At 51.0% G+C, this 27,945-nt stretch overlaps 2 protein-coding genes across 5 annotated transcripts in view; one reads left to right on the top strand and one right to left on the bottom strand.

The window, feature by feature from the left end:
- The first annotated feature begins 50 nt into the window (after positions 1-50).
- On the top strand, positions 51-18,445 carry CUNH19orf81 (chromosome unknown C19orf81 homolog). The gene is made up of 5 exons (XM_051174377.1): positions 51-295; positions 16,024-16,096; positions 16,210-16,330; positions 17,434-17,567; positions 18,107-18,445. Exons 1-5 carry the CDS (start codon positions 229-231, stop codon positions 18,300-18,302), a joined length of 591 nt encoding a protein of 196 aa, XP_051030334.1. The 5' UTR covers positions 51-228; the 3' UTR covers positions 18,303-18,445.
- Positions 18,446-20,715: 2,270 nt separating this feature from the next.
- Positions 20,716-27,945, bottom strand: part of Shank1 (SH3 and multiple ankyrin repeat domains 1) — a 47,079-nt gene continuing 39,849 nt past the window's right edge. For all 4 annotated transcript variants that reach the window (XM_051174122.1, XM_051174121.1, XM_051174123.1 and 1 more), the window contains 3 exons: positions 27,280-27,376; positions 23,713-26,791; positions 20,716-21,671 (listed from right to left, as the gene is read on the bottom strand). In XM_051174122.1, coding sequence (XP_051030079.1) covers positions 20,957-21,671; positions 23,713-26,791; positions 27,280-27,376 — 3,891 coding nt within the window. In that variant the 3' untranslated portion in view covers positions 20,716-20,956. The remainder of the gene's footprint in view (positions 21,672-23,712; positions 26,792-27,279; positions 27,377-27,945) is intronic.

The raw sequence follows: 27,945 nt of genomic DNA, 5'->3' as shown, positions 1-27,945 counted from the left end.
GCAGGGAAGGAAGCAGAGATGAGAGGATTTAGGGATTGGGGCGCACACCGAGTCCCCGAGGTTAGGGGAACGCGCGTGTCCTTGTGGTCACAGCCTTCCAGTTCCGTGTTTGTCCCACGTGGTTTCAAAGAGCAAGAAGCAGTAGCGGAGGGAAAGAGCTGGGGTGTGTGGTCTAGTGTGAATACCCCACCCCATCTTCCTGGACCTCCTCCGACCCGCCTCTCCAGGATGCAGCCAGAGGTGGAGCCGCTCAGCTCCCCCAGCCTGAGCATCCCCAGCTCGTACAGGGAGGCAGGTGAGCAGGCCTGGGGGCAGGCGAACCGGCGTTCCGGTACAGTTGGTCCTCGAGCTTGAACTACATTTCCCAGGAGTCCATGCCATTCCCTGGCTGAGACCCTGGGTACAGAACTACATTGCTCTTGGAGCTCTGCAAGTCTCTGGCCAGTGTGGTAAGCCCCAATTTACATCTCTCAAAGGACGTTGCAGTTCCCCGGGCTCATAACTACTTTTTCCTAGGAGGCTCCCTTGCTAATATTCTGGAACCAAAACTACATTTCCCAGGAGGCCTTGCAGATTCCTGGTCAAAACTCTGACCTACGAACTACGTTTATCATAGGACTCTGCAGGTCCCTGGCCAATATTCTGGTATCATAACTATATTTTCCACCAGCCTCTTCAGTTACTGGGCTAATTAACAGTCTTTTACACGAAATTCTGTCGCGCTCTGAACGTTTCTGGGCTCAAAACTACATTTCCCATGAAACACTGCAGTTCCCTAGCTAATGCTCTGCATTTAGGACTCCATTTCCCATCACCCTCTACAGTTCCATGGCGAATACCCTCGGTTTAAGAAGAATTTACTGTGAAATGCTTCAGTGTCCTGGCTAATATTTCTGAGCCCAGAACTACAGTTCCCATGAGCCTCCTGGGCCTCAACAATGCCTCTGAGTCCATTTCTCCGCAAGATACCCTCACTCCTTGGTCTTGCACAGTAGTTCAAGGTCTTCATGTCCTTCGCAGTCCCTGTTCTTATTTTCAGATGGCCCCACCACCAACCCAGATGCTGAGCTAGCTCTCCAAGTGCCTATCTTCCACCCCAGCCTCTCCCAGTTCCCCTGTCCGCCCCTTTCCCCGCCCTCCTTACCCTCCCCACAGCTCATCATCTCTGGCTGTCACTGTGTTTTTTCTCTGTACATAGTTCATCCTCCAACAGAGACCTTACCTCCCTGTCATTAGTCTCTGCCCCACCTGGGCCCAATCTGGTTCCAGGGAGTCTTGCTAACATTCAGCCAGGCCAGGGCTGTCTCTTGCTCATGTCAGCCCTAGGCTTGCAGCCCCTTTCAGCATAGTTCACCCGCTTCCCAAATGCTGAGTGATAGAAACTTACACTGTAAAGAGTAGAACTGGCATTGTCCTACACAAAAAGCAGAGAGAGATTAAATTTAGTGACACCATTAGGGACCCAGTTTCTTTCATCTCCCAGAGTTTTCATTTGATATACATTTCCTTGGCATACCAGCTTGCCTACCTCATTGTTACAAGGTAGATGCCATAATTTCAACCATCATTTCCAAACGTCTTCATTCTTAGAGCTCCCCAGACGTTCTCTTTTCTCATCTCAACCGCAGACACTCAGTTGTCCACTGCATCCTTCCTAGACGGAACAAGATGACCTTATTATTCTGCTCAGGGAGCTTTAGCTCTAGCTGCGACCATGGCCCATTTAACAAAAGTCTCTGCCACTAGGGCTAGTATTTTAAATGCTTGCCAGAGGGTGCTGACAAACTGGAGTTGGGACATTTTGGGTTAAGCCTAATGAATGTTTCTGAGAATATGGGAACTATAAACCCAAGACCTGCCCCCACAAGATTCACTTCCTCCAGCTAGACCCCCACCTCCAAAAGATCCCATCACCTGCAAAACAGAACCCCCAACTGTGTATCATGTATTCAAACAGGTGAGCTAGTAGGGACATTTCACATACAAACTATAAAACTACAAATTCCTACATAGTAAGTCAGGTGATGGTGTTGCACACCTATAATTCTAGCAACCTTTAATTCCCAGAAATCTCGGTGAGTTCAAGGACAGCCTGGTTTATAGAGTGAGTTCCAGGACAGCCAAAGCTATGCAGGGAAACTCTGTCTCAAAACAAACAAACAAACAAACAAACAACACCCCCAAAACAGAGTCCTACAGCATTTAAGTCCCACTGAGAACCACACCTCCTTAGCAAAGCAGTCTGTGCTAGGTCTGGGGGAGGATTTCCTCTCCACCTCTGCTAGACCGGGCATTCTTAGTGAGAGAGTGAACATCAGTCTAATGCCCTTTGCAGTTTTCTAGTGAACAGGGGCTTTCCATTGTCCTCCAAAATACATAGGAAGCCATAGGGATGCTGTCAAGAAGAGAATTTCTTGAATCTAACAAATTAGTGAATGCTTTTTTGTCTCCCTGTGTTTGGAATCAAAACTAAGGGTTTGTGAGTGCTAGGCAGGGGCTCTAAAACTGCCCTTCATTGGGCGATTCTAAGCGGGTGCTCTACCACTGAGACACGTCCCCAGCTCCTCAGTGGGTGTGGTGGTTTGAATAGGAATGGCTCTCATAGGCTGGTAAATTTGAAGTGGAACTCGTTGAAAGTATTAGAAGGTGTGGCCTTGTTAGAGAGCCTGTGTTGCTGGAGTTGGGAGTTGAGGTTTCAAAAGCCCGTGCCAGCCCCACCCCTCTCTCTGCCTGTGGATCATCATGTAGGCCAGTGCCACGTGTGCCACCATGCTCCCGGACAAGATGGTAATGGACTAGGCCTGTGAAACTTTGAGCAAGACCCCAGTTAAAGTTGCCTTGGTCATGGTGTCTCTTCACAGCAAGAGAACACTGACTAGGACAGGAGTTGGTGTCAGGGAGCAGAGCATTGCTGGGACAAGTCTAACAAGGCTGCTTGGTGGATAAATGTAGCCTGTGGACTAGGAAAGCCATTGAGTGACTTATCAAAGCTTAATGGGGCATTCTAGTGGGAGCATGTATGTTGCAGAATATCACTTTAAGTATGTGAAGGTGTGCTGCATTTGTTTAACTATGTAAAGATGTGTTGCTGTTTTACCTTGCCTGCCTAACGCACCTGATTGGTCTACTAAAAAGCTGAATGGCCAATAGCTAGGCAGGGCAGGGATAGGTGGAGCTGGCAGGCAGAGAAAATGAGTAGAAGGAGGTATCTAGGCTTACTAGAGAAGGGAGAGAGAACGAGGGAGAAAGACAGGGAGACACCCATAGCCAGCCAACCTGCCCTCCAGCCAGCCAGACATGGATGAAGCAGAAAAAGTAAGACATACAAAAGGAAAGAAAGGTAAAAAGCCCCAAAGCAAAATGTACATTAAGGTAAGCAGGTTAAAATAAGTTTTAAGTGCTAGCTAATAAACATTCATAACTAATAAGTCTTGCTGGGAAATGGTGGCACATGTCTTTAATGCCAGCACTCCAGAGTCAGGTAGATTGATCTCTGTTAATTCAAGGACAGACAGACTGTTACACAGAGAAACCCTGTCTCAAAAAACAAACAACAACAAAAAGAAGTCTCCATGTCATGATTTGGGAGCTGGTTGGTAGCCAAAGAAAGTATTTTATATTTGTGGTTTCATTGTGGGACTTAAATTTCCACATAGGGCCTGAGAAAACTGGGGGGAAAACACCACCCTCCCCCCAAACAGACAAGGCTTCTTTAAGAGGCTCTGTCTACAGTGACCAGAAACAACAGCAAGATAAGTAAAATCTGCTGCTGCAGTGTGGGTACCAGCATCTCAGAGGTGGGGTGGCTGAATGCAGCTCAAGGCCATAAAGCTTGGCTTTCATGGTCCTGAGTGGGGCAGAGCCAGTCGCCAGTGCAAAGCTGCTTAGCAGTTTAAAGTTTGGCTCAAACAGTCAGAACATGAGACAGGCCCAGACAGGAAAATCCTCTGAACAGGTTACAGTGTGTTTAAAAATGTGCATAAGAAAATGGGTATAGACAGTCATGGGAAAAATAGTTTATAAATAATAAAGTAAAAATCTTTAAATAGAGAGAAAAGTAATACAAGAGAATACGCCAGGTAAAGATGGGGAAAACACAGGGAGTGTGGACCTGTATGGTGTTGTGTTGTCCTTGAATTTTTTTGGTGTTGTGTTTGACCTTGAATGGAAGCTGCTGAGGGACACTAGATTGTAAAAGGAACGACTGACTAAACTAGCTTAGATACTTTAGGAATGTCTTAACTTTAAAATGGAAATCAGAAAATGTATTGCATTGGGGAAGACCATATTCTTTTGTTTTCGCAGGAAACAAGTCTGTGGATTCCTTCAAGGTTAAAAGAGGTCAGTTTTGATTGAGGGAGTGTCAGGAGCATTTATCAGGAGCTATGTTGGGCCATGATGCAATTACAGCTTATAGCAACTGATAATTCCGATGTCAACCCACCAGAGAAAGTATTCTCAGATGGAAAAACTCTGCCAGGCAGGGCCTGAAGAGCCACTGACTCTGAAAACTGCAATAACAGCTATGATATCTCCACATTACCATTATTTTCATGTAAGGTGTATATGTAACCTCATGATTGCATCTCAACCCATGGGCACATATATCTGTGGGTGACCAGGAACATTTTTTTTACTGCAATTATGATTTTGGTATATAGAAATTATATACAAGGACATGCTTCATAACTAGATCTATTTCTCCTACCTGGACTGTAGACATTAAAAGCCTGCTTTGTTCCTTTTACTCAGACCAAGTGCACACAATCAGCTCATTTGTACCTCACAACAATTCAGTCTAGACGAGGGTTTTTTTTTCTTATCATAAGTTTAAAACTTTACAGCTGTGCACATAGGTCAGAGTCACAGGTGTCCATCCAAGGTTGCTGCACAAAGCACCCTAAGAAATGTCTGTCAATTCTATGCTTGCCAAGTCTGCTGACAGTAAATCTATGACCCAAGCTTGTCACTGGGCACTGTGTCCCCTGCCCCGAGGTCTGGTTACAGTCTTAGCCCTGAAGCCTCCAAACCCTTGTGTTGCTTGGTAGATGGCTTAGCTTCTTATTCACTTAGCCTAGGGATGTACAATGGGAGGTAACTCTTGTGATTTTTTTTTAATTATTGCTCCAAGCCTCCTGTAAGGGGGAGAGTTTTTTAGGCTAGAAAGAGAAAAAGCTAGGGAAAATTAAAATCTTGGCCACAGACATAAAGAATTAAACCAAGAAAAACTACAAGATTGGTGATGTAATACTGGTCCCTCTGCTTGGGAACAGTTCTGAGACTGAACACCAAATGGTACAGCTAGTTTTCCCAGGACTTGACCATCATCTCAATTTCTCAGGGTCTCCAGATAACAGGAAACAATTTTAAGAACACGATGCCCACGTTCCCATGAGTGGGGGTGGGTGATTTTTGACCATTCAGTGGTTTATGGATGTTTGTCGTTATTTAGGGGGGTTAGATACAAATTGTTATTGGTCATGGTCAGGGAGGAAACTAAGCAAGGAAGGTTAGATTGAAAGATCTCTTTCTGAAACGAAATGGGGGGTATTGGAATGATAAAAGGGTACATTATAAAATCTACTTTAAAAAGCAACCATTAATCTCAAATATTTTTCATTTTGTATATTGATGCAAAGTTAAGGTTATTTTTGTTGTACTATATATGTATGTTTCTACTTTTGTTTATAGGCTTTTGTACATTGATATATATTTAAGCACATATATATATATATGTATATATATATATATATATATATACTCTGTTTAAGGTATTTTGTATATTACTACAAATTTAAGGTTATTTTTGTTGCAAATATATATATATGTATATGTGTATATATATATATATTTATATATATGTTTCTACCCTTGTTTAAGGCATTGTACCTATGCAGTTCATTTTAAAATGTGTAAATTTCTAGTCCTTGAAAGCTATTATTATAAACCATTTAGGATAATTTAAAAATGCAGGTTAGTAGTTAGTCATCTATAACAATGAAACTTGTAGCTATGTTAGGTTTTCAAGATCATCAGAACTATATTTTAGATAGTCTTTAAACACTTCAAAAAAAAAACAACAGAATATATCATTTAAAATGTTTTGTTAACATAGGCTTTTCATGACAGTGAGTTGTCTCTGCTCCTGGCAGCATCAATCCATTTCAAAAAAGGATATGTGTATCAAAGGACCTCCATATGGAGTTTTCTTTCACTGTGGCAAAGCTAGCCACTTGGGCAAGAAACTGCCTTGCCTCCCCTGCTGATCATCCAAATTGGACATGCAGGATGCAAAGGAAAGTGACTATCAAACTTTGCTGAGACAAGGTGGCACAGTCCTTCAGAATTCTTGCTTCATAGAAAAGTCTGCCAGATCTTATAGGCTTGTAGGGTGAAGGTGGATGCCCCAATGTTTTGGAGGAAACTTGGGTGACTGTTCAAGAAGCCAGATGTCTCTGTCGTTTCTATAGTTTTAGAAGTTGCTTGCTCTGCCCTTCCTGTTTACTCAGGTAATATTGTATCCTTCTGGGGTCTTTGATGGAGTTGAAGACTAGATAGAGTTAGAGTTTTCCTTAGTTATGATAGAAGGTAAATTAGGTACAGAACTTTGAATTCATCAAGGTAAGATGTCAAATGCAAAGGATGGGATATTGTAAATATAATTCTTACTTAACAATTTTTCTTATTGTATATCGTCTGATTGTGTTAAAGTTAAAACCTTTCTTTTTATTTAGACACAAAAGGGGAAATGTTAAAGAATATCACTTTAACTATGTAAAGAAGTGTTGCTGTTTCACCTTGCCTCCTTGAGGCACCTGATTGGTCTAATGAAAAGCTGAATGGCCAATAGCTGGGCAGGGGAGGGGTAGATGGGGCTGGTGTGCAGGGAGAATAAGTAGGAGGATAAAGCAGGAAAAGCACGACACACAGAAGGAAAGAAAAGTCAAAAGCCCCGAGGCAAAACATAGGATTTGTTGGATTTACGATTTTCTTTGGTCGATGAATCTATTTCCTTTAGTTTATCTTCCGTGCCTGGGGTTCTCTCTTCCATCTCTTGAATTCTGTTGGTTATGCTCGCGTCTGTAGTTCTGATCTTTGCCCAGTTTTTCTATTTCCAGCATTCCTTCGGTTTGTGTTTTCTTTATTGTGTCTATTTCAGTTTTCAAGTTTGAACAGTTTCCTTCACCTGTTTAATGTTTTTTTTTTTTTCTTGGCTTTCTGTACTTTCTTTAAGAGATTTGTTCATTTCTTCCAATTTTTTTGTTTGTTTTTTCTTCCATTTCTTTAAGGGATTTTTCACATTTTCTCTGAGGGCCTCTATCATTTTTATGACGATAATTTTTAAGTCGTTCTCTTCTGCTTCATCTGCTTTGGAGTGTTCAGGTCTAGTTGGTGTAGATTCCCTAGATTCTGATGGTGTCATGCTTGTCTTTCTGTTGTTAGGTGTTTTCTTGTATTGCCATCTTCCCATAGCTTCTTCCAGTAGGTGTTGGTGGGGTCTCTCCCACTCTGTATGGTCCTTCCCCGGTGGGTTTATGTGGGTCAGAGGTTCGATGTCTGTAGCTCTGGGTGGTCCAAGCTCTCTAGGATGTCTCTCCACAGGCAGGGGCCTGGCGATGGGGGTCAAAGATCAGGCTCCAGCAGAAGACTGGCGATGGGAGTCAAAGATCCAGAAGGCTGGGACTCAGGATGTTTTGTACACTGATAGGCAGATCTAGCCTGGGTCTGGCACTCTCCAGCTGAGGCCTCTTTGGCAGAGGCTCTGCGATGGGGGTCAAGGATCCAGCCCACAGGAACTCAGAGTATCCCCGTGGGGATAGGTGGATCTTTGGGAGGGGCCCGGAGCTCCAGTAGAGGACCAGCGGTGGGGGTCAGAGACTGGGCATGTGGAAATTATGGGTGGTCCCGCGTGCATAGGCAGGTCTAGTGTGCTCAGAGCAGCTCCAGGAAGTTCCCCGAAGGTGGCAGGATTATTGGCTCCACCATCTGTCCCAGTGCTCAACTAGAGCTGTGGGACAGCAGGCAGGATAAGGCACAGAGTAGGGGGAGGGCAGGCTCTAGGTGGGTGTGGGTGGGTGCGTATCAGCGCTCCAAGGGTGCTCTCGATGGGGACAGGACAAGGGGCAGCGAGATCTGGAGCTAACCCAGGGATTTCCCAGGGAAGGGTGTGGGGGAGATTCCACCCTAATTGGTCCCAGACACACCTCTAGCCAAGGCCTGGCAATGGGGGTTCCTGAGGCAAAATATAGATGAAGAGAAACAGCTTAAAATAAGTTATAAGAATTGGTGGGACAAGCAAGAGATGATAACGAACATTCATAACTAATATTAAGTCTCCACGTCATGATTTGGGAGCTGGTTGGTGACCAAAAAAATGTTACACATGGAAGACACTGTTGAGGGTAATTTGAACTGTGGGGGCCCAGCTCAAGAAGTTTCAGATGGGAACTCAGTGGCCTAGAGACCATTTGTAGTGGTTTGAATAAGAACTGTCCCACTGGTTCACATATTTGAGTGCTCAGTCATTAAGACGTGGAACTACTTAGAAGGGTTGGGAGGCGTGGTCTCGTTGTCATAGGTTTGGCATTGTTAGAGAAATGCTTTCTTTTCTAAGAGTTGTCTTCATGGTGTCTCTTCACAGCAATTGAACATTAACTAAGAAAACACTTTCGTGGTGTTTTGGGAAAGAATGTGCTGTCTTTTTACCCTTATTCTAAATACCGACCTGAGACCAGATTGAAGAAGTTTTGGGTTAATAATGGCATTGGCAGAGGAGATGTCAAGATGGCCTAGTACTGACTGTGTCATGAGGTTATTAGTAATATCTCTCTCTCTCTCTCTCTCTCTCTCTCTCTCTCTCTCTCTCTCTCTCTCTGGTTTCTTGAAACAGGGTTTCTCTGTGTAGCCCTGGCTGTCTTGGAACTCACTCTGTAGACCAGATTGGCCTCAAACTCACAGATTCTCCTGTCTCTGCCTTCTGAGTGCTGGGATTAAAGGTGTGTGCCACCACCGCTTGGGTAGTAATCACTCTTATGCAGATATACAATGAAGAGAAACAAGTTGGACAAAGAGAAATACAAAATAAATTTTGAGGAAAAAAGGCACTAGTGTTTTAGTTAAGGTTCCTGTTGCTGTGAAGAGACACCATTTCCTCTTATAAAGGAAAACATTTAGTTGGATGTGTTACATTTTCAGAGATTTTGTCCATTATTGTCATGGTGGGACAAGGTGCTGTGCAGGCAGAGATGGTGTTGCAGAAGGAGCTGAGTCCTGAATCTTGCAGGCAACAAGAAGTGATCCAAGACACTGGGTGGTATCTTGAGCATACATGAGCCCTCAAAGCTTACCTCTACAGTGACACACTTCCTCCAACAACACCACAACTCCTCAAACCACTACAGCAAGGAAGTGTAATGGATCTAAGTCCATTGCTCAAACAGATAAAAAGCTTCAAACAAGCTTGGTGCTAAATGGAATAAAGGGAGTGGTGACCCAGCTAAGCTTCCAACATGGGAAACAGAGTTAAAGGGATCTTAAGCAGTGAAGGGAAACATCAGTAGCAGAAAACTAATGTAAACATATTGGAACAAGGGGGCCAAGTTCCAACCCCAGGGAGCAGCAGACCTTGGCAGTTTTAGCCATGTGGTTCTGACTTTAAGTCAAGGATGCAAGAGAGGGGTTGTGGGATCTCCCTCTGCAGCTAAGGAAAACTGCATGGAGGCGCAGAGAGGCCACTGAATGAAGCTGTGAAGGTGAAGCCTGGATTGAGTTGGAGACCCCAAAGTGTTGGATTCCTGCTAAGGAAAGCTGCTAGTAGGGACTGGGACCAGTCCAAGGGAAGGAAGTGTGTTGCAGTCAACAAAGCTGAAAGGAGTTGGAGATCTGTATTTTTGTTTTTTATTTTTTTTTTGAGACAGGGTTTCTTTGTGTAGATTTGCTGTCCCGGAACTCTCTCTGTAAACCAGGTTGGCTTTGAACTGAGAGATCTGCCTGCCTCTGTCTCACAAGTGGTGGGATTAAAGGCATGTGCCAAGTGCCAGCTTCACGTCCAATCTTTGACAACGGGCATGAAGATGCAGAGTTTGGAGTTGGCCCTACTAGTTTTTGGTCTTGCTTTCATCCAGTATTTCCTTACTGTGCTCCTTGTCCTCCCTTTTGGAACAATAATGCATGTTCTGTGAAGTATGTAATCTGCTTTTTGATTTTGATTTTTACAGGGATTACAGTTTAAGGGATTGCCACAAGTCTCAGAAGAGACTTGGAACTTTGGAGTTTTAAGCATTGTTGGGACTGTGATAGACAATGGGGACATTTTCTGCATTGTGTTATGGCTACAAGCCTGCGGGGACCGGAGAGTAGAATGTGGTAGTTTGAAGGAATGGCCCCCTAGACACATATATTTGAAAGTTTAGTCAACAGGAAGCAGAACTGTTTGAAAGGATTAGGAGGTGTGGCTTTACTGGAGAAAGGTGCGGGGCGGGGTAGGCTTTGAGGGTTCAGAAGCCCATCCAGCCCCAGGCTCTCAGCTTGTGGATCGTGATACAGCCCTCAGCTACTTCTCCAGTACTGTCTGCGCCACCATGCTCCTTGCCATGATGGTAATGAACTAAACTTCTAAAACTGTAAGCAAACCCCCAATTAAATGCTTTCTCTCGTAAGATTTGCCTTGGTTATGGTGTCTCTTCACAGCAATAGAACAGTGACTAAGACACTGGGTTGTGGGGGGGGGGGGGTTCCAGGCTGGAGCTGTACCACTGATCTACATGCCCAGCTTTTTGTTTTTTGAGGCAGAGTCACAGTTTGTGGCCCAGGCCAGCCTTGAATTTTTTTTTTTTTTTTTAATCTCCTGTGCAGCCTTCTGAACAGCTGGGGTAACAGACTGTGGCCACCATGCCTGATAGTGTGTGTGTGTAGTGATGGGCAAGTTATGAAAGTGTTCTACCACTGGATAAATATACGTTTAGTAATTCACTGCATAGTTATAGGAATTAGAAATGCTGTCACAGTGTAGAAAAGTCCTATAGTATTTAACATCCCATTTCCTGAGGAGTCACTCTTACTCTTCACAGATGTCTCTGGGGTTGTTCCGCCACATCTTCCCAGTACACACACATTTCCAGGGCATATAAATCCCCTTCTATGTCACCAGGGTAGAACGGCAGAGTTTTCATATGGAGAGTCCCACCCTATGGAAAAGTCACTTGTCCCAGCAACATCTAGCTGCAGCGTGAGCAATATTTCCCTGGTTGTTGCTTGCCTTTTGCATGAGCACCAGCTATATTTGTAGGAATGTTATACAGACCATAAACTGCAGACACAATTTCATTTTTACCAATTTTGATTTCAGCTGTGTCTCCATATGGCATGTGTGTGTGTGAGTATGTGTGTGAGTATGTGTGTATGTGTGTGTATGTGTGTGTGAGTGTGTGTGAGTGTATGTGTGTGAGAATATGTGTGCGTGAGTATGTGTGGGGGTATGTGTGTATGTGTGTATGTGTGTGTATGTGTGTGTGAGTGTATGTGTGTGAGAATATGTGTGCGTGAGTGTATGTGTATGTGTGTGAATATGTGTGTGTATGTGTGTATGTGTGTGTATGTGTGTGTATGTGTGTGAGAATATGTGTGTGTGAGAATATGTGTGTGTGAGTGTATGTGTATGTGTGTGAATATGTGTGTATGAGTATGTGTGTATGTGTGTGAGTATGTGTGTATATGTGTGTGTGAAAATGAGTGTATGTGTATGTGTGTGAATATGTGTATGAGTATGTATGTATGTGTGAGTGTATGTGTGTGAGTGTGTATATGTGTGTGTGAGTATGTGTGTGAGAATGTGTGTATGTGTGTGAATGTGTGTATGTGTGTATGTGTGTGAGTGTATGTGTGTGTGAGTGTATGTGTGGGTATGTGTGTGTGAGTGTGTGTGTGAGTGTATGTGTGTGAGAATATGTGTGTGTGAGAATATGTGTGTGTGAGAATATGTGTGTGTGTGTGTTTGTGTAGGTCAGAGGTTGACATCTTTAATCACAGGCCATTTTTTTTTTTGAGACAGGATTTCTCACTGGCCTGGAGCTCACTGAGGAGCAAGCCAGGGATCCTTCTGTCTCCATTTCCCCAGCACTGGGATTGCAGCCATATCCTGACATGTCTGATTTTTACATAAGTTCTAGGATCACATTTACGTATTTATGTTGCATGGTATCTTAGTTTGTTTCCTGTTGCAGTGACAAAATACCCTGACCCCCAAAAAAAAAATTAAGGGAGGAAGGGATTATTTGGCTCAGAATCCTGGGTCTATGGCATCAGGGAAGTGAAGGCATCGGGATCTTGAAGCTGCTGGTCAGATAATGTGCACTGGCAAGAGCAGAGAGCTGTGAGCCCATGCATGCAAGCAGCTGGCGCTCTTCTCCCGCTCACACGATGCAGGAATGGTACTGTGCCCAGACAGCAATGCTGTCCATAGTGGAGTACTTCTCACTCCCATTAACACAGCCAATTCCTGCAGACACACCCACACCCACAGAGCACCCTGACTGGGCAGTTCCTCACCGAGATGTCCTACAAGATGACTCTGCATTGTGTCGAGTGCATCACACATGGCAAGCATGTTACTGACTGAGCCATCCCCACAGCACCCCCTCCACCCCCATCCAAACGACGAATATCCACTATGTCACAGTGACAGGGGCAAAAGCCACAGTTCTTCCAGAAGATTCTCTTGTGTAGTACATATTTAGATTCTTATGTCCAGATTTGTCTGTTTTGTTAATTTCCAGTTGGTTTGGCTGAGTTGGGACTCAGGCAGTTCATACAAGGGCTGCACCTCATTTCTCCTGGGACTTTCCCAGTCAGTACTCACCCTGGACCATCTTTGCACTTGGCACTTTACTGGATGCGAGGGCAAGAACATGGAGTCGGAGGCTGGAAAGATGTCCCAGTGCTCGCTGCTCTTGCAGAGGACCCAAGTTCAGTTTTTATCACTCATGCTGGGTGGCTCTCATCTACCTCCCTCCAGCTCCAGAGGCTCTGGGGTCTCTCCTGACTTCAACGGGTATGTCACAAATTTAAAAATAAAATAAAACTTAAAACTACAACAATAATAACACACATTTGAGGCTGTGGTGGAGATGGAGGTTTCTTTCCCACCAGGTCCCACCACCCTTCAGCCCCAAATAAGCACCCAGAGATATATTAATTATTAAACTGTTGGCTGATGGCTAGGGCTTCTTATTGGCTAGCTCCCTCTTAATTATTAACCCATTTCTATTGATGTGTTTTCATGTGGTCCAGGCCTGTCACTCCTTCCTCTGATGCACAGCATCTCTTCATCTCTCTCCCCAGCATTATCCTAGTCTCCTAGTCCCGCCTGTCTTCCTACCTCTACTGGCCAATCAGTGTTTTGTTCATCAACCAATAAGAGAAACATATATACAGAAGATCATCCCCCATCACTGTGCACTGGGTATGGTGGTGCACACCTACCATTCTAGCACTCAGGAAGTTGAGGCAGGAGTTCAAGGCCAGCCGGGGTTGTAGACTGAGACCCTGCCTCTAACCACCATGAAAAGATTTGGAGACGGCTCAGTCTGCAAAGTGCTTGCTGTGCAGACCCCATGTTAAACAAAACAAAATGGTCAGGAGAGATGGCTCAGCAGTTCTTGCCTAAGACCTGAGTTTGGTTACCAATCCCCACATCAGGCAGCCACAGCCGCTTGTTATTCCAGTTCCAGAAGATTTGATGCCCTCTTCTGGCCTCTGCAGGCACTGCATGCATGTGACATATACAAAGACTCAAATAAAAACAAAAATAAATCTGGGAAACAAAGCAGGTGTGGTGTTGCAGACTTGTAATCCCAGCATCATCCAGGCAGAGACAGGCAGGCCCCTGGAACTCGTGGACCGACCAACCTAGCCGGCTTGGTGAGCTCTAGTTCAGGGAATGATTCTGTCTCAAAATAAAGCAGACAGTGCCTTATGAATAGCACCTGAGGTTCACCTCTGACCTCCACACACACATGGACATGTATGTAAACATACAGTTGAGTAAATGGCCCTCACACAGCCCAGAAACGTGCTGACAAGCGATTGTATAGTATTGTGGAATTAATTGTGTAATTGTGCCTGTGTGGAGAGCAAAGCACAGAGTGTGTATGCATGGGAGACATTCTGCAGCCCTCTCAGGGAGCCAGGTCAGCTCAGCCTCCCGTGAGGCAATGGGAGACAAAGAGGCATGACATTGAGACATGTACATTACCAGAAATGTATAGTCCTAGAACCTTCAGTGAGGACCTGGGACCCTGTCTCAGTGGTGGGGCACCTGCCTAACATTATGAAAGGCCCCAGGTTTGATCTCAGCACCATCAATGAGTCACTTGGCACATCACAGCGACGCATTCTGGAAATCTTTGTGTGATTTCCGCAGAGCCAGAAGATGGGAAAGAGTCAGTAAGGCAGGGGACTCGTTCTAATCTGGGGTGGTGGTGGAAAGAAAGGATAAAAGGGAACAGGAGTAGCTGGGTGTGGTGGCCCACCCCCTTAATCTAGCATTCAGGATGTAGAGACAGGCAGATCTCTGAATTCAAGGCCAGCCTGGTCTACAGAGCGAGTTCCAGGACAGCCAGGGCTACATAGTGAGACCCTGTCTTGGAAAACAAAACAGTAATGCAACAACAACCAAATGCAGATTCTAATCCTGCCGGGCCTTGGAATGCCACCTTCAAGCAAGGTCTGTGTACTGGGTCTACAAGAGTGCATGCACACAAAGGGAATGTTTTATTTCAAATGCAAGGTGGAGCATCTGGGGTCTGTAAGCATGGGGTGCTGAGGTAAGATACAGCCATAAGCTCTGAGCCAGGAGAGGCTTTTTCAGGAGGATGGTTTCAATACAGGGTTTCTCTGTATAACAGTTCTGGCTGTCCTGGAACTCACTCTGCAGACCAGACTGGCCTAGAACTCACAGAGATCCGCCTACCTCTGCCTCCCCAGTGGTGGGATTAAAGGTGTGCTCACCACTGCCCTGCAGTTTCTATGCTTTGAACATCTGTGTGTCTAGTCCCTGTTATGATATAACCTCACAGTGCTCTCATCTCAGTGTGTCTTGCTCTAGTGGCCCTGTCTGGAGTTGATGTCAAGGGTAATTGTTTCTGCCAGGAAGGACATCCTACAGCCCTGACTGTCACAGGCAACTCTTCTCTCCTCTGCCTTAAAATATAATAGCACAAAGGAGGCAGACCTTACTTTGTCTCAGAGTAAGTTCTGGGATTCTTGTACTCTACAAGACAACTCATAGGCCCAGGATCCTTCTACATTGTTGCTCTGCATAACTCAACATGGTTGAAACTGGGTTACTACCCCATTTGCATTCCAGCCAATTTGAAGGAAGGAGCCAAACATCAAATATAGTTTCCTTTCTTCCTTCTTTCTCTCCCTCCATCTTCTTCCTTCTCCTCCTTTTCTTCTTTCTCCTCTCCTCCCTCCTCTCCACATTTTCCCTGTGTAGACCAGACTGCCTTTGAGCTTATGGCAAACCCCATGCTACAGCCTGCTTAGTGCTGCAATGACAGGTACACACACTACCACACCCAGCAGATAATATAGATGGCTCACTCCATTGGTGGGGACTTGGTTGCCAGACCACAAAGGAGCTGGTCAGGGAGGCTAGACACCTTTGTGTCTGTACAACCCTAGGGCTGAAGTAAAGAGGGGAAACAGGGCATGTGTATCACTCACTAGCCAAGGAAAAGGAGAGGTAAAGGAAAAACAGAGCTAATGCAAGAAGGGGTCAAGTTCCGACCAGCAGGCTAGTTTGGTGTTGATTCTGGGCAGAGCTGAACCTAATGAGGAATCCGGGGTCTGAGAGCCAGAGTGGAGGGGTGGATTTTGTAGCTTCCAGATGGTATCTCGGGGACTGGCCTCTACGATCTAGCTTTCTGGAGTGGTGTGCACACTGCTAAATGATTCTCTTCTGAAGACAGTCGTGGCTGCCAAGGGTCCTTGGCAGGTGACACTGGGTTCTCTTGTCCCTAGGATCCATCCTTCTGGATCTGGAGACTACAGAGGAGTCCATGGCTCGGAGCCTGGGCAGGCCTGTCAAATCCTCGTGAGTACCCCTGTCTCCATGACCTCAGCTCCCGCAGAGGTGACAGCAGCAGCCTCTGACTTGAGAGGTCCCTTGCTTGCTTTGCTTCTCTCCTCCCCTTCCCACTCCTCCAGAAAGCAGTACCTGCGCCATGTCATCTCAGAATATGAGGCACTTGATCGGGAGCTCCCATGTATCCGGAAGTTTTCGGCACCACCCTCTGCCCAGCCTCTCTGCCTCTGCATGGAGACTTCGGTGAGAGACCATCAGCTCTCTGTATGGTTTGGCTTGGGCAGTGAGAGGATCACCTACCTGATCAGAACTGAGATGGCCGGTGTTTAAGATCAGGTTAAGGGCCAGGCATGATACTGTGCATCTGTTAGCCCAGCACTCTAGAGGCAAAGTCAGGAGGAGCAGGAGGGCCAACGTCAGTCTCTATTACATAGTGAGTTTGAGGCTAGCAGGGCTCCTGGGCTCCTGCTCTCTCTCTCTCTCTCTCTCTCTCTCTCTCTCTCTCTCTCTCTCTCACACACACACACACACACACACACACACACGTGAACACATCTGATTGTATCTGACATTAATAGGCACCCACTGGGTACTAGGTACCTCTTTTGGCTGTTTGTGTGATTTACTTTGTCATGGGATTGCTGTCCTCAGTTTCTTGGGGACAAGGCCCTACCCCATTTCTCCATCCCTTTGTGCCTTTGAGGAAGGGACCCCAATGTACCATCATACCACCCTGGGCACAGCAGAGTTCAGAAGCTAAGCAGGCCCTGTTAGTGCACAGGGTGAGAGGAAGAGGTCCTTCAGCCTCTCTTGCAGACACACTAATGCCTGACAGGTGGCAGAGGTCAGCTCTCTCCTTCCCCCTTTATGTGGGTTATGGGGATCGAACTAAAGTCATCACGATTGCACAGCAAACACCTTTACCCACTGAACTATAAAGTCGGCCCATCCTCGTTGGTTTTATATGCTTGGACAACTGTTTCCTCCCTTTGACCCTGTAACCAGCTATCAACACATCTCCCGAGAAACAACTTCCTCTGAGCCTTCCGATAACTGCACTACCTTAACATGAGATCATAGATCCAAATTCTGGCAAGAATCTTCCAGAATTTTAAGGCATCATTTACGGCTGGTTTCTGGGAGTTTCCCTGTAGGGTGGTGAAACTGTAATCATTCTGGTTTTTGAGAATGCCCTTGAGAGGCAGGCAGATAGCTGTCTTCATCCCGAGAGACACCTGTGGTGTCCCCTTTGACAAGAGTTGCAGAACCTAGTGGTTCTCAGGTAGAGCCTGGGCCAGGCTCCAACCAGGGTGATAAGGGCTGAAGCTGTGTGCACCCACACGCAGGAGGACTTCACGCACCTGGAGGTGCTGGAGGCTCTGGAGGCCGAGCTGCCCGGGGCCATGGAGAGTGGGCGCGTGAGCAGTATCCGGTATGAGAACATGAATGTCATCTGCGGGACCGCGGGCCGCAGGGACAGGTGAGCCCAGGCATGGGCGTGGTCTAGGGTAAGCGGAGGGTTGTAGCCAGGGTCTTAGCAAGTGGGGCTGAGAGGAGGAGTCCCGGCGCGAGTGAGGGAGGAAGTGAGGGATGGAGTCTAGCGGTACCGGGGAGGAGAGGACACAGAATGCACAGTGAGGGGCGGGGCCTAGAGTAGGAGGCTGGTGGGCGGGGTTAGAGTGAGGGGTGGAGCTGAGAGTAACTGGAACCCTGGAGCCTGGAGAAGGTGGAGTCAAGGTGAGGGGGTCACTGAGGTTTTAGGCCCAGAGCCACCCTTATTGGAGGGTCCTCAGCTGAGTGGCACTTTGAGCAGAATCAGAATGATGGAATTGAGGGGGCGGGCCGGGGCTGAACGGCATTTCTCGCCGAATCGGATAAGGACGACAGCGAGACTGGGGCCTGGCGCATCTTTGGTGGGGTGAAAGAGATACTGGGCAGCAGAGACGGCAGCGGCGGCCGCGAGCGAAGGCGGTCAGGGCGAATCCCAGTGACGGCCCTTGGTATTCGCCTGGCCCGCAGGTGGCTCATCACCGTCACAGACTTCCAGACGCGCTCGCGCCTGCTGCGCTCGGGACTCAGCCTCCGCGGAATCGCGCACTCGCTGGTGCGCCACGACGATCTGCTGCTGGGCGACTACCGCCTTCACCTGCGCCGATCCCTGGTCCGACGGCGCATGCTGGAGGCTCTGGGAGCCGAGCCGGTCGAGGAAGATTGACGCGTGGCGGGGGCGGGTCCCAGCTGCGCCCCGCCCCCAGACTCGGCGAATCCAAGGGGCGTGGCCTCCCTAGGAAGGAGGCGGGGCCGGCTCGAGGGGGTGGATACTGTGAGTTTAATTATAAAGAATGACCTGATACAAAAGCCATTTCTCTCAGCAAAGTCTCGTTGGGCGTGGGGGCGGGGCGGATCTCCGCTGTCATCCACCTTCAGGTCATCTTCAGGTCCTGCGATCCTGCAGGAGGAGCCCAACTCCTTTCTCGTCCCCTCCCACCCCCTTGGAAGACAGTTCTAGGGCTTTTATTTCAGGAGTTAGTTTTTCCCCCCGTTAGGATTTGTGTGTGTTCTAGGGTTTTTTTTTTTATTTTTATTTTGCTTTGTATATTTTTTCTTTTGCTATTGTTTCTCTTTTTGCTTCGTCTTTCCTCTCCACCCCGCTCCCCCATCCAGCCCCTCCCCCTTCCCTCTCCCCACTCCGTCCCCCCCCAAACCCCACCCCCTACTCCCTCCCCAACCCCGCGGCACCCATCCGGAATTAACAAGCCCTTGATAGACAGGCGCCGCGCAGGCCCCCTGCGGACGGGGGGCATCCGACCAGGGGGAGGGGGCGGGTAGGGGCCCAGCGCCACCTCCTCTCCAGTCCTTGCCATCCCTCCCCCCTCCCGCGACCCTCCCACAAGGTTCCCTGCATTTCCCTGACGTGGTGAGGGGAGGGGGTTGGCCTTCCCCTTTGTGGACGGAGCGCCCCGGGGCCCGGGGGCAGCTTTAGGGAATAGGCTAGGGGAAAGGGAGCTCCCTTCTTTGGCAGCTGAACATGGGGGGAACCTGAGGGCGATGCCCTTCCCTCTTTTACCCACAGCAGGGGAGGAGGCTACCTAGGGCAGGGAGGTGGCTTTAAATTCCCAAGCCCCAGAAGCAGGGAGGGGGTTACGTGCGGGGGAGGGAGGAGCCATGCTGGAAGGATGGGGAGGGGTAATCTGGGAGAGAAGAAAGGGTTGGAGGAGAGGATCTTCATGCAAAATGGACAGACCGACAGACGGATAGAAGGATGGGTGGTCTGAGTGACAGCCTAGTGAGCAGGGAGCCAGCGTGCACGCGCAGGGTCACCTCTCTCTAGGAACAGCAGCAGGAGGTGAGCAAAGACCTAGGATGGGTGCAGGAACAGAGGAGAAGACTGGCTAAGAGGAGTATGCAACTGAAAAGAGGCCAGGCTCTGCAGGGCAACTGGGGAAAGTTACCTAGAAAGACCACAACAGCCAGCGCAGCAAGCACATTCCATACCTGAGCACCATAAAAACAAACAAACAAACAAAAAAAAAACAAGAGAAAGAGAGAGAGAGAGAGAGAAGAAGAAGAAGAAGAAGAAGGAGGAGGAGGAGGAGAAGAAGAAGAAGAAGAAGAAGAAGAAGAAGAAGAAGAAGAAGGAGAAGAAGAAGGAAAGTTCCTGGGGAGAAGTAAAGGGCTTGAGAGAGTAAGTGCAGGGGACATGTGAAGGATGAATGTGAACAGAAGTAGCCTGTTGGTAGTGGCCCCCGCCTTTAATCCCATCACTTGGGAAGCAGAGGCAGGTGGATCTCTGAGTTTGAGGCCAGCCTGGTCTGGCCTACAGAGTATGTGTCAGAGACAGCCAGGGCTACAGAGAGAAACCCTGTCTCAAAAAAACAAGAGAGAGAGAGAGAGAGAGAGAGAGAGAGAGAGAGAGAGAGAGAGAGAGAGAACCCTGGCCCATGAATGTGCAAGGGATATGCTAAGTGTCAGACAGGAAGGAGGGCCATCATGAACGGGTGCCAGGACAGGAAAACGTCCCCAAGTATGAAATGGAGCTAAGTGTGTTCAGAGTGTGCAAGGATAGAGCAGAAAGGAGGGTGGCGAGGGGCTACAGGAGTATGCCTGGGTCTTCGAGGAGACGAAGAAGTCCCATGTGTGTCTGCAGCATGGGTCCAGGGTGGGTAGTCAGAGAAATAAAGGGTGCAATCTACCCCTCCCCCCAAGAAGAAAGGATGCAGAGAGCAAGCTAGCAAAGGCGGATGGCGCTTGAGAGAGAGAGGGGAAAAAAAAAAAAAGAACGCAGTGTTAGGGAGCTGAGATGGCCTTGCCGGCCAGAGGTGTGCAAGACAGCCAGGGGGCAAGCTTGTGCAAAACTGCAGCCAGGGAGGGGAGCGGGCGTGCAAGAGGCAGGGGGCGGGGCAGCTGGGAGTGCCAGGGGAGGGGCAAAGGGAGGGGCCTGGAGAGGTGGAAGGGTTATTAGAGGGATGCAAGTGATGGAACTGGAGGGCACACCTTCCCCTGCGGCCTGGGGGGCAGACCCCCATCCGGTCAGGCTCTGGGCTGACCCTCTATGGCTCTGTCTGTCCCCCTCCCCAGTCAACCTTTCCCTCCACCTCAGCACCCCACCGTCGTTTTCTAATTCCCCCCTGTACTCCTCTCGCAGTCTCTTGTCAGCTGCCCACCTCTTGTGAGGTGCCAGTGTCTGGCCTGCATCCGGTCCATCCGGGGACCTCAGTCAGGCCTGGGGAGATGGGGCAGGGCACAGTTTTAGCAGAATCCCTAGCCCCCTAAGGGGGTGGGGAGAGAATGATGGTCAGAGGGGTCAGAGGTCAAGAGGTCAGCGGGCTCAAGGGTCCTCTGGACGGGCTGGTCCGTCCAAGCCAGCCATCACCTCTCCAGGAAAAATTTGAGAGCCCGGTCAATGTTCATACGGTGGCCCACCCTGGTCACGCCCAGGTCCACATAGTCCTCCTTGGTCAAGGCGGGCAGGTGGGAGCCATCAATCTCATGGTCCAGGAACTGGGCTCGGTGCTCTGATAAGCCCAGCCACTCCAGCCAATCGGCGACGTCAAACTTGGTCCAGAACCCCAGAGGCTTGGCGCCAAATGGCTTGTCCGGGGGCAGCGAGAGCAGGCGGGTGGGTGATAGGGAGCGAGAGGCCCCCGACAAGGCTCCTCCGAGACCCCCAGATATCCCGGGGTGTGGGGGCACAAAGACGGGAGCAAAAGGGTCAGCCGAGCCTCCTGCCCCTCCGGTCGGAGAGCTACGGATGTCGAAGAGGCCCGGGTAGAGGGGTCCTGAAGGCAGGATAGGCAAAGAAGAGGGTCTGGGCGCTGGGCTGACCTTGTGATCCGAGGCAGGCAGCAGCGAGGGGCTCGGTGCCCGGCGGAGCAACGGAGAGCGCATCTCAAATTCCACGCCCTGCAGATGTCGGGTGGAAGCTGAGGCGGATGAGGCTGAAGGGGATGTAGCTCCTGGGGCTGCAGCTGTTGAAGAGACCCCAGATCCGGTGGGGAGTGGAGGCAGAGGGGATTTAGGCCAGTTCTGAAAGATGCTGCTGCTGGGTTTGGAGAGGAGAGAGGTCTGGGAGTCTTCGGAGAGCCTGGAATGTGACAAGGGGTGGGAGTAGGGGACCAGGGGTGAGGGAGAAGGGTTTGGGGGGAAGTGTTGAGGGCAAGGATGAAAAAGAGGCAGAAGTCATGATTCAGAGGGAGAGACACAAGGGTAGGGGCAGAGATGGAGGAGATGGGATGGTGGTAAGGGAAGGTCAGATGGATGTCAGGAGAGAAGGGCAAGAAGTAGGACAGGGAGAGGGCGATAGCCAAGAGAGATGGAAGAAAAAGAACCATTAAGTGATAGCAATAACACCCGCCACCACTTGCTGCAGCTCATGTGTGTCAGGCATTGTTCTAAAGGCTTTCTGAATCACATCTCAATTTAATCCCCACAACAGCCCTGGTGGAAGGTTACTATTATCATCAAGAGCACAGAGAGCTTAAGAAACTTGCCTAAGGACACACAGCCAGGGAGTGGCAGAGCCCAGTTAGAAGTCACCAAAGTCTGAGCTCTTAACCACTACTCTATACTGCCTTTTTTTGGTTACGGTCAGTTATAGCAGAGTGGAAGACAGGGAGACAGAAACAAAACAAAACAAAAAGAGGGTGGGCATTCAAGGGGGAGAGAGATGGAAGGGGATGGGGACAGAGAACAGAGAGAGAGAGTGAAGAGAGGGAGATGAAAGAGAGAAGAAACAAGGGGAGAAAGAGGTTCCCCTCATCCCTTGAGCTCCCTTCAGGATGGCCACACCACAGGGCCTTTGAACCGGCTATTGGCACTAGGTGGCTCACTGCTCCCCCACACAGCCTGGTGACCCTTTCTGAGAGAACTGTAACCAACCGATTCTTGGGTTTTGTGAGAGCAGCACCTACAGTCTAGCTGGAAGGGTGGCTCAGTGGTAGAGCACTTCTCTGCCTAGAATCCGCCAGTGAGGGGCTGGGGGTGTGGCATGGAACTTCAATAGGCTAGGAGCAAGATGGGCTCCGGGTCTGCCTTGAACTGTCTACTGTGGCCCCCTCACCTCATCCAGAAGGGCACACTACTGTGCTGAACATCTAATTCATGCATTTGATAACTACACGCAGCATCCTCCCGTCCACCCGTGAAGAATAATGAGTGGATTGTTTCGTATCTCCAAAGCCACTATATCCACACTGGAATATTAGCTACAGGGACCAGAATTACAGTGCACTATAGACAGAGAGGAATAGTTTCAAAACCCTCTCACTGCATCTGAGTAGAAGACGGTGGCTTTCCTTGAGACTAGCAGCTGCACGTGTGGGTCACTGCTCGGAAGAGACCACAACTAAGAAGTATTTGAGTAATGACAGCATAGGCCTGTGTCTTCCTATCTAGTGGGTGCTAGGTTCTCCAAAGATGCTCTGCTCTCCTCCGTCATGTTGATAGCAAGGGCAAAAGTTAAGTTTTGTTCCAATCCCTTTCAAATAGGCACCGTGTCCCCTCCTTCTATGGAGAGATATCATCCACCGGGTGCCATGAAGAGCCACACCTTCACTTAATGCATTTTTTGTTGTTGTTGTTAACATTTTGTATCTAGGCTTGGTGGTTTGGCTCTGTCATTCCAGTTACTGGGGAGGTTGAAGCAGGAGGATTAGAAGTCTAAAGTTGGTTCTCGCACTCAAAAGAGAGCTCAAGGCCAGCCAAAGTACCTTAATTAGGTCCTGACTCAAAACATAAGAAGGCTGGGGATGTTGCTCAGTGGTTGAGCCCCTGCCTACAACCCCCCAGGAAGAGGCTGGGGTGTGATTCCCTGGTAGAACCGCTGACTAGACTCCCCCCGCCCAGTGAGGGGCTGGGGCCATGGCTCAATAGTTGAACACTTGTTTAGCATGCCTGAAGCCCTAGGTTTGACCCCCAGAACCATCAAAAGCAAAATAAAAACATGTAGCCATTCATCTTGGGCCATGGGTTATGGTGACCATGGAGCTGAAAGTGTGCTTCTTAGAGGTCCGATTCCTGCAAGACAGCCCAGTTTGCTTTCTGTAACTCCGAGGCTCTTTGGGGACCTTGGGCTCCAGTACCTGCCATAGCCACCCGCCAGCCGCCAGCCACAGGTTTCTGCTCACCTCTGCCGCTGCAGGGAGGAGGTCCTCTCTGGGATGTAACTGGTTCCTCCGTGGTGGCTGTCTGTGCTGCCCCCGCTGCCTCCCCGAGCCCAAGGCAGAGCTCCTCCCGCGGCAGAGGACCCACCAAACTGCTGGAGCTTGGAGCTGAGTTCGCTGATGATGCTGGCTTTGACCGTGGCCAAGGCAGAGGCCTGAGGCTGGGACAGGGGCCCTGGCAGGGGTGGTGGTGGGGGTCCCGGACCCTCCTCCCACGGTAGCAGCTTCCGAGGCAAGGACGAGGCAGTGGGCAAAGGTACAGGCGGGACTTCGGGCTCAACCGCCCCGGGAGCACCCGCCACACCTGCCGTGGAAGGTCCGGAGCAAGCACTCAAGGCCAGTAGCCCATCTGTTCCAGCTCCGGTCACAGAGACCGTGGGGCTGGTGGGGGTGACAGGATCTCGGAGGCCCCCACCGGGACCAGGTCTCAAATTTCCACCAGCCCCAAGCGCCCGGCCCCGGAGTTTGGAGGGAGTCATGAGCTGTGGGGGGTATGGCGGGCCAGGAGTCCCACTGCCCCCGAAGGCCTGGCCATCCAGGTAGGCAACATAGGTATCCAGGAGCTCCGTCCCACTGGTCACCCCGGCCCCGCTCCCAGCCACTCCTCCAGTGTTGCCTCCTCCTTCCGCCGACAAGCTGCTGAGTGTGGACGCGCTGCTGATGGTCTCCAGCGGGTGATCACTACTGCTCCGACTGTCCACTTCCTCGATTCCAGAATCCGTGCCAGGTGGAGGATCAGGGCCTGGCTGAGGGGCTGGGGGAGCTGGGGCTGCGGGAGCTGGCGGGCCTGGAGCAGGAGTGTCCCCAGGAGCCGCGGGAGCCCCCTGGGTCAGCGTAGCTACTTCGCTGTCATAAGAGGTCAGGCTGGACGCGGTGGAGTCCAGGGTGGGAGGGGCTGCGGCCACAGCCGGGGGTGGGGCTGCGGGTAGAGGGGTAGCCGGGGAGGGAGGGTCAGGCAGCGGGTGGGGAGGCCCGGGCGTGAGAGGCGACTCTGGCTTTTCGAAGCTATTGGAAAACTCCAGGGGGGGAGGCAGCGGCTCCGCAAAGAGGAACTCGCCGTCGTCCACATCCACCGAAGGGGCTGGCGGCGGCAGGACCAGCAGCGGAAGGCCGTTCTCCTCACTGCCCCTCGGGGAGGTGGGAGAGGCTGGCAAGACCCTGCGAGGACTGGGCGGTGGCATCCCAGGTCCATCTTCAGTGGAGGACCCTCTCGTGCCCGCTGCGGGAGGCCGGGCCTGGCAATTCTCAAGGAACCGCACATGCAGCGGCAGGCGCTCAGGCTCCTCGGGGGCTGCAGTGCGCCAGGGCTTGCTCACCCCAGGGAGGGGAGTTGGGGGTTCCGGACCCAGCTGCAGCAGGAGCGGCCCGACCCCGGGAGCCGTCGGGGGCAGACGGTGCAGCAGGGAGCGGCGAGCTGCAGGTGGACTGGCGGGAAGGGCTTTCTCCTGACTCCCTAGGCCTGCCCGGTACCCCAGCTCCCGGCGCGCGGGGTCCCCCCAGAGGCGCAGCACTGGCTCGTGACGCGCATGTGGCGAGTGGGGTGAGTGGTGGTGGAGGGTGGGCGGTGGGGCGTCGTAGCGTGGCGAGGGAGGTCTCGGAGGCGGCTGAGGGGCGCCCCCACCCTCCGAGGACTCCTTCAAGGCCCGCTCCCGGGCGGCCAAGGCCAGCCCCAGCGGAGAGGCGGGATCCAAGGCCTTGCCAGTCAGCGGATGCACCAGGGGCCGCGGGGGGAGGAAACTGGTAAAAGCGCTGCTGCTCCCGCTGCCCCCATAGGCTCGGCTGCCGGCTGCGTAGGCTCCGTAGCCCGCGCTGCTGCCCCCCGACTCCAGCCGGAGGTATGGCTCGGCGGAGAACATGCCTTCATCAATGGATTTGGAGTGGCGCAGCCGGGGGCCTGGGGGCGCCCCCGGGCCCAGCCCGCCGTCACCTCCATCCTCATCTCCGGCATCAGTGGACAGGAACAGCGTGGACCGCCGCCGGGCTTCGTTCTGCCAGCCTCCCTCCCTCCGCGCCGCGCCCACCAGGGCTGCTCCAAACTGGCTGGTGAAATCTAGTGTGGCTGGGCCGCTGGGCGACCCAGGGGTGGGCACGGGCGACGGGGACGGCGGCACAGGGGACGTGGCAGGCGCAGGGCTGGGCGAGGATCCGCCGCCGCCCGCACCGTCGGGCTGGGTGGGGGGCTCGGCCTCTGTACTGCTTCCCTGGCTGCTGCGGCCGCTGCTACTGGTGGATGGGGCTTTGATGATGATGGTAGGGATAGGGATGGAGTTTTTCTCAGGTGGTCCGGCCGGAGGTGGTTCAGGCCGGGGCAACGCCGGGGATGTTGGGGAGGACGCGGGAGGGAGGCTGCCCTTCTGGGGCTCGCCTTCCACTTTGGTCTGCTTGACCAGTGGGCCCTTGCGTCCGCGGCCCGAGCGGGCAGGCACATACATAGCTGCACTGGCCGCCCTCGGGGGCAGCTGGAAGTAGCGCAGGGCGGGAGCCTGAGTGGGGCCGCTGCTGCCTCCGCTGCTACTGTGGTGGGAAGGTGATGGGGCCCCCGAGGTCGGGCTGGGTCCTCCGCCTCGCCAGCCTCGAAGGCTGGGCTGGGGTCCCAGGGCCAGTCGAGGTGGGGGGTCGTCGGGGGAACCACCTGTCTCCATCTCTGGCGGGTGAGGAGGGTGTGCATGGTGATGGTGGGGCTGCGGAGGTGGGGCGTGATGATGGTGATGATGAGGTGGGTGGTGATGGGCAGGGGGTAGGGCTCCACTGTGATACAGGCTCTTCTCTCGGCCCCCACTACGGGTGTCAGGAGGAGATGGCCCATCGAAAGATGAAGGGGAGGAGGCCGGGAGGGGACCCCCAGAACCTGGGTTGAAGGGGCCTCCCCGAGGGGAGGGAGTGAGGCGGCCGGAAGAGGACGGGGCCGGAGGTGTGCTGTAGGGAGGCTCTGGCGGGGATGTCGTGGGTGGTGGGGGTATATCCTCTGAACCAGGGACTGACAGACTGCGACTGAATTTCATGGCTGGGGGTGCTAGGTAGGGCCTGTCATCTTCCGCAGCCCCTGTGGAGACACATAAGACCAAGGGAGGGATTGGAGCCTGGCCCAGCTCTTCCTAGGCACAAGCTGTGCGCTGCACAACAATACGGGAAAAGGCTCAATTAAGTGGAATTTCATCCTCAGGCCATGAGGGGGCGCCGTTTACTAACTATTCAAAGGACTACGGTGCATGATAAAGGTGACTTGGAGTACGTTTAAAGCAGGCAATCATTTTACACAGAGCTGCGCAGGAAGCAGCTGGCTGGCTCCTCCCTCAACAAGTTATCTGCCTCCACTTCCTACCCGCCTGCTACCAGGCTCCATCCTCGGAACACCGAAAGACCCGGTTTCCCAGATGCTGCCCACTCCACACACAGCTGAGAAGGAACCTGGGATTCATCCAAACCTGACCTCATCCAACTAGGGTGGAATGTGGTGTAGAACCCATTACCAAACCTAGACAGTCCTCTCATGAGCTCCCGGGCCACAGCCCAGAACGCTGGGAGACATACCAATAGATTTCTGCCGGAGCATAAGGCCAGGTCCAGGAGGCAGGAAGGAAGGCCGGTCGTAACTTGGCTGGGAGCGGTGGTGGGGGTCAAAGTTGGACTTCAGGGCAGCAGGGAGAGGGAGAGAGAGAAGAGAGCAGAGAAGGGTCAGTCAGCGTTCTCCACACCCAGGGTTACTTTCTCCTCTGAGCCGAGCATGGAGAGGCTAGAAAGCAATTCCTGGACGTTCTGTGGGCTGGCAGTAGGGAGAAAGAAGAGCGAGCTCGTGAGCTGTCCCCCAGCCAGGCACCCACAGCAGTCATGGCCTGTGCCCCGGTCCCAGGGACACTCCTCTGGCTTTCTGTTGCCTCTCTTGTCCACACCTTTCTGGTCTCTTTTCCAGACTTGGCAGAATCTTTCAAAGAGAAAGGACACTGGGGAGATTGCTCAGTCGGCAAACTACTTTGCCACACACACAAGCATGAGGACCTCAATTCTGATCCCTGGAAGCGCCATGTCAGACCCACAGGAACCCAGATATGAGGCCAAACTGGCACCAGCCTCAGTTCCCACCTCAGAACCCCACATGAGGTCACATGGACCAATAGCTGCTCTTCAACGTCAACTCATCATTATCTTAAAGGTGTGTGTGTGTGTGTGTGTGTGCGCGCGCGCGCACATGCCTGCCTG

Source organism: Phodopus roborovskii, unplaced genomic scaffold, assembly GCF_943737965.1.
Source record: "Phodopus roborovskii unplaced genomic scaffold, PHOROB, whole genome shotgun sequence".
NCBI lineage: Eukaryota > Metazoa > Chordata > Mammalia > Rodentia > Cricetidae > Phodopus > Phodopus roborovskii.
This window is presented reverse-complemented; position numbering and strand designations above follow the sequence as displayed.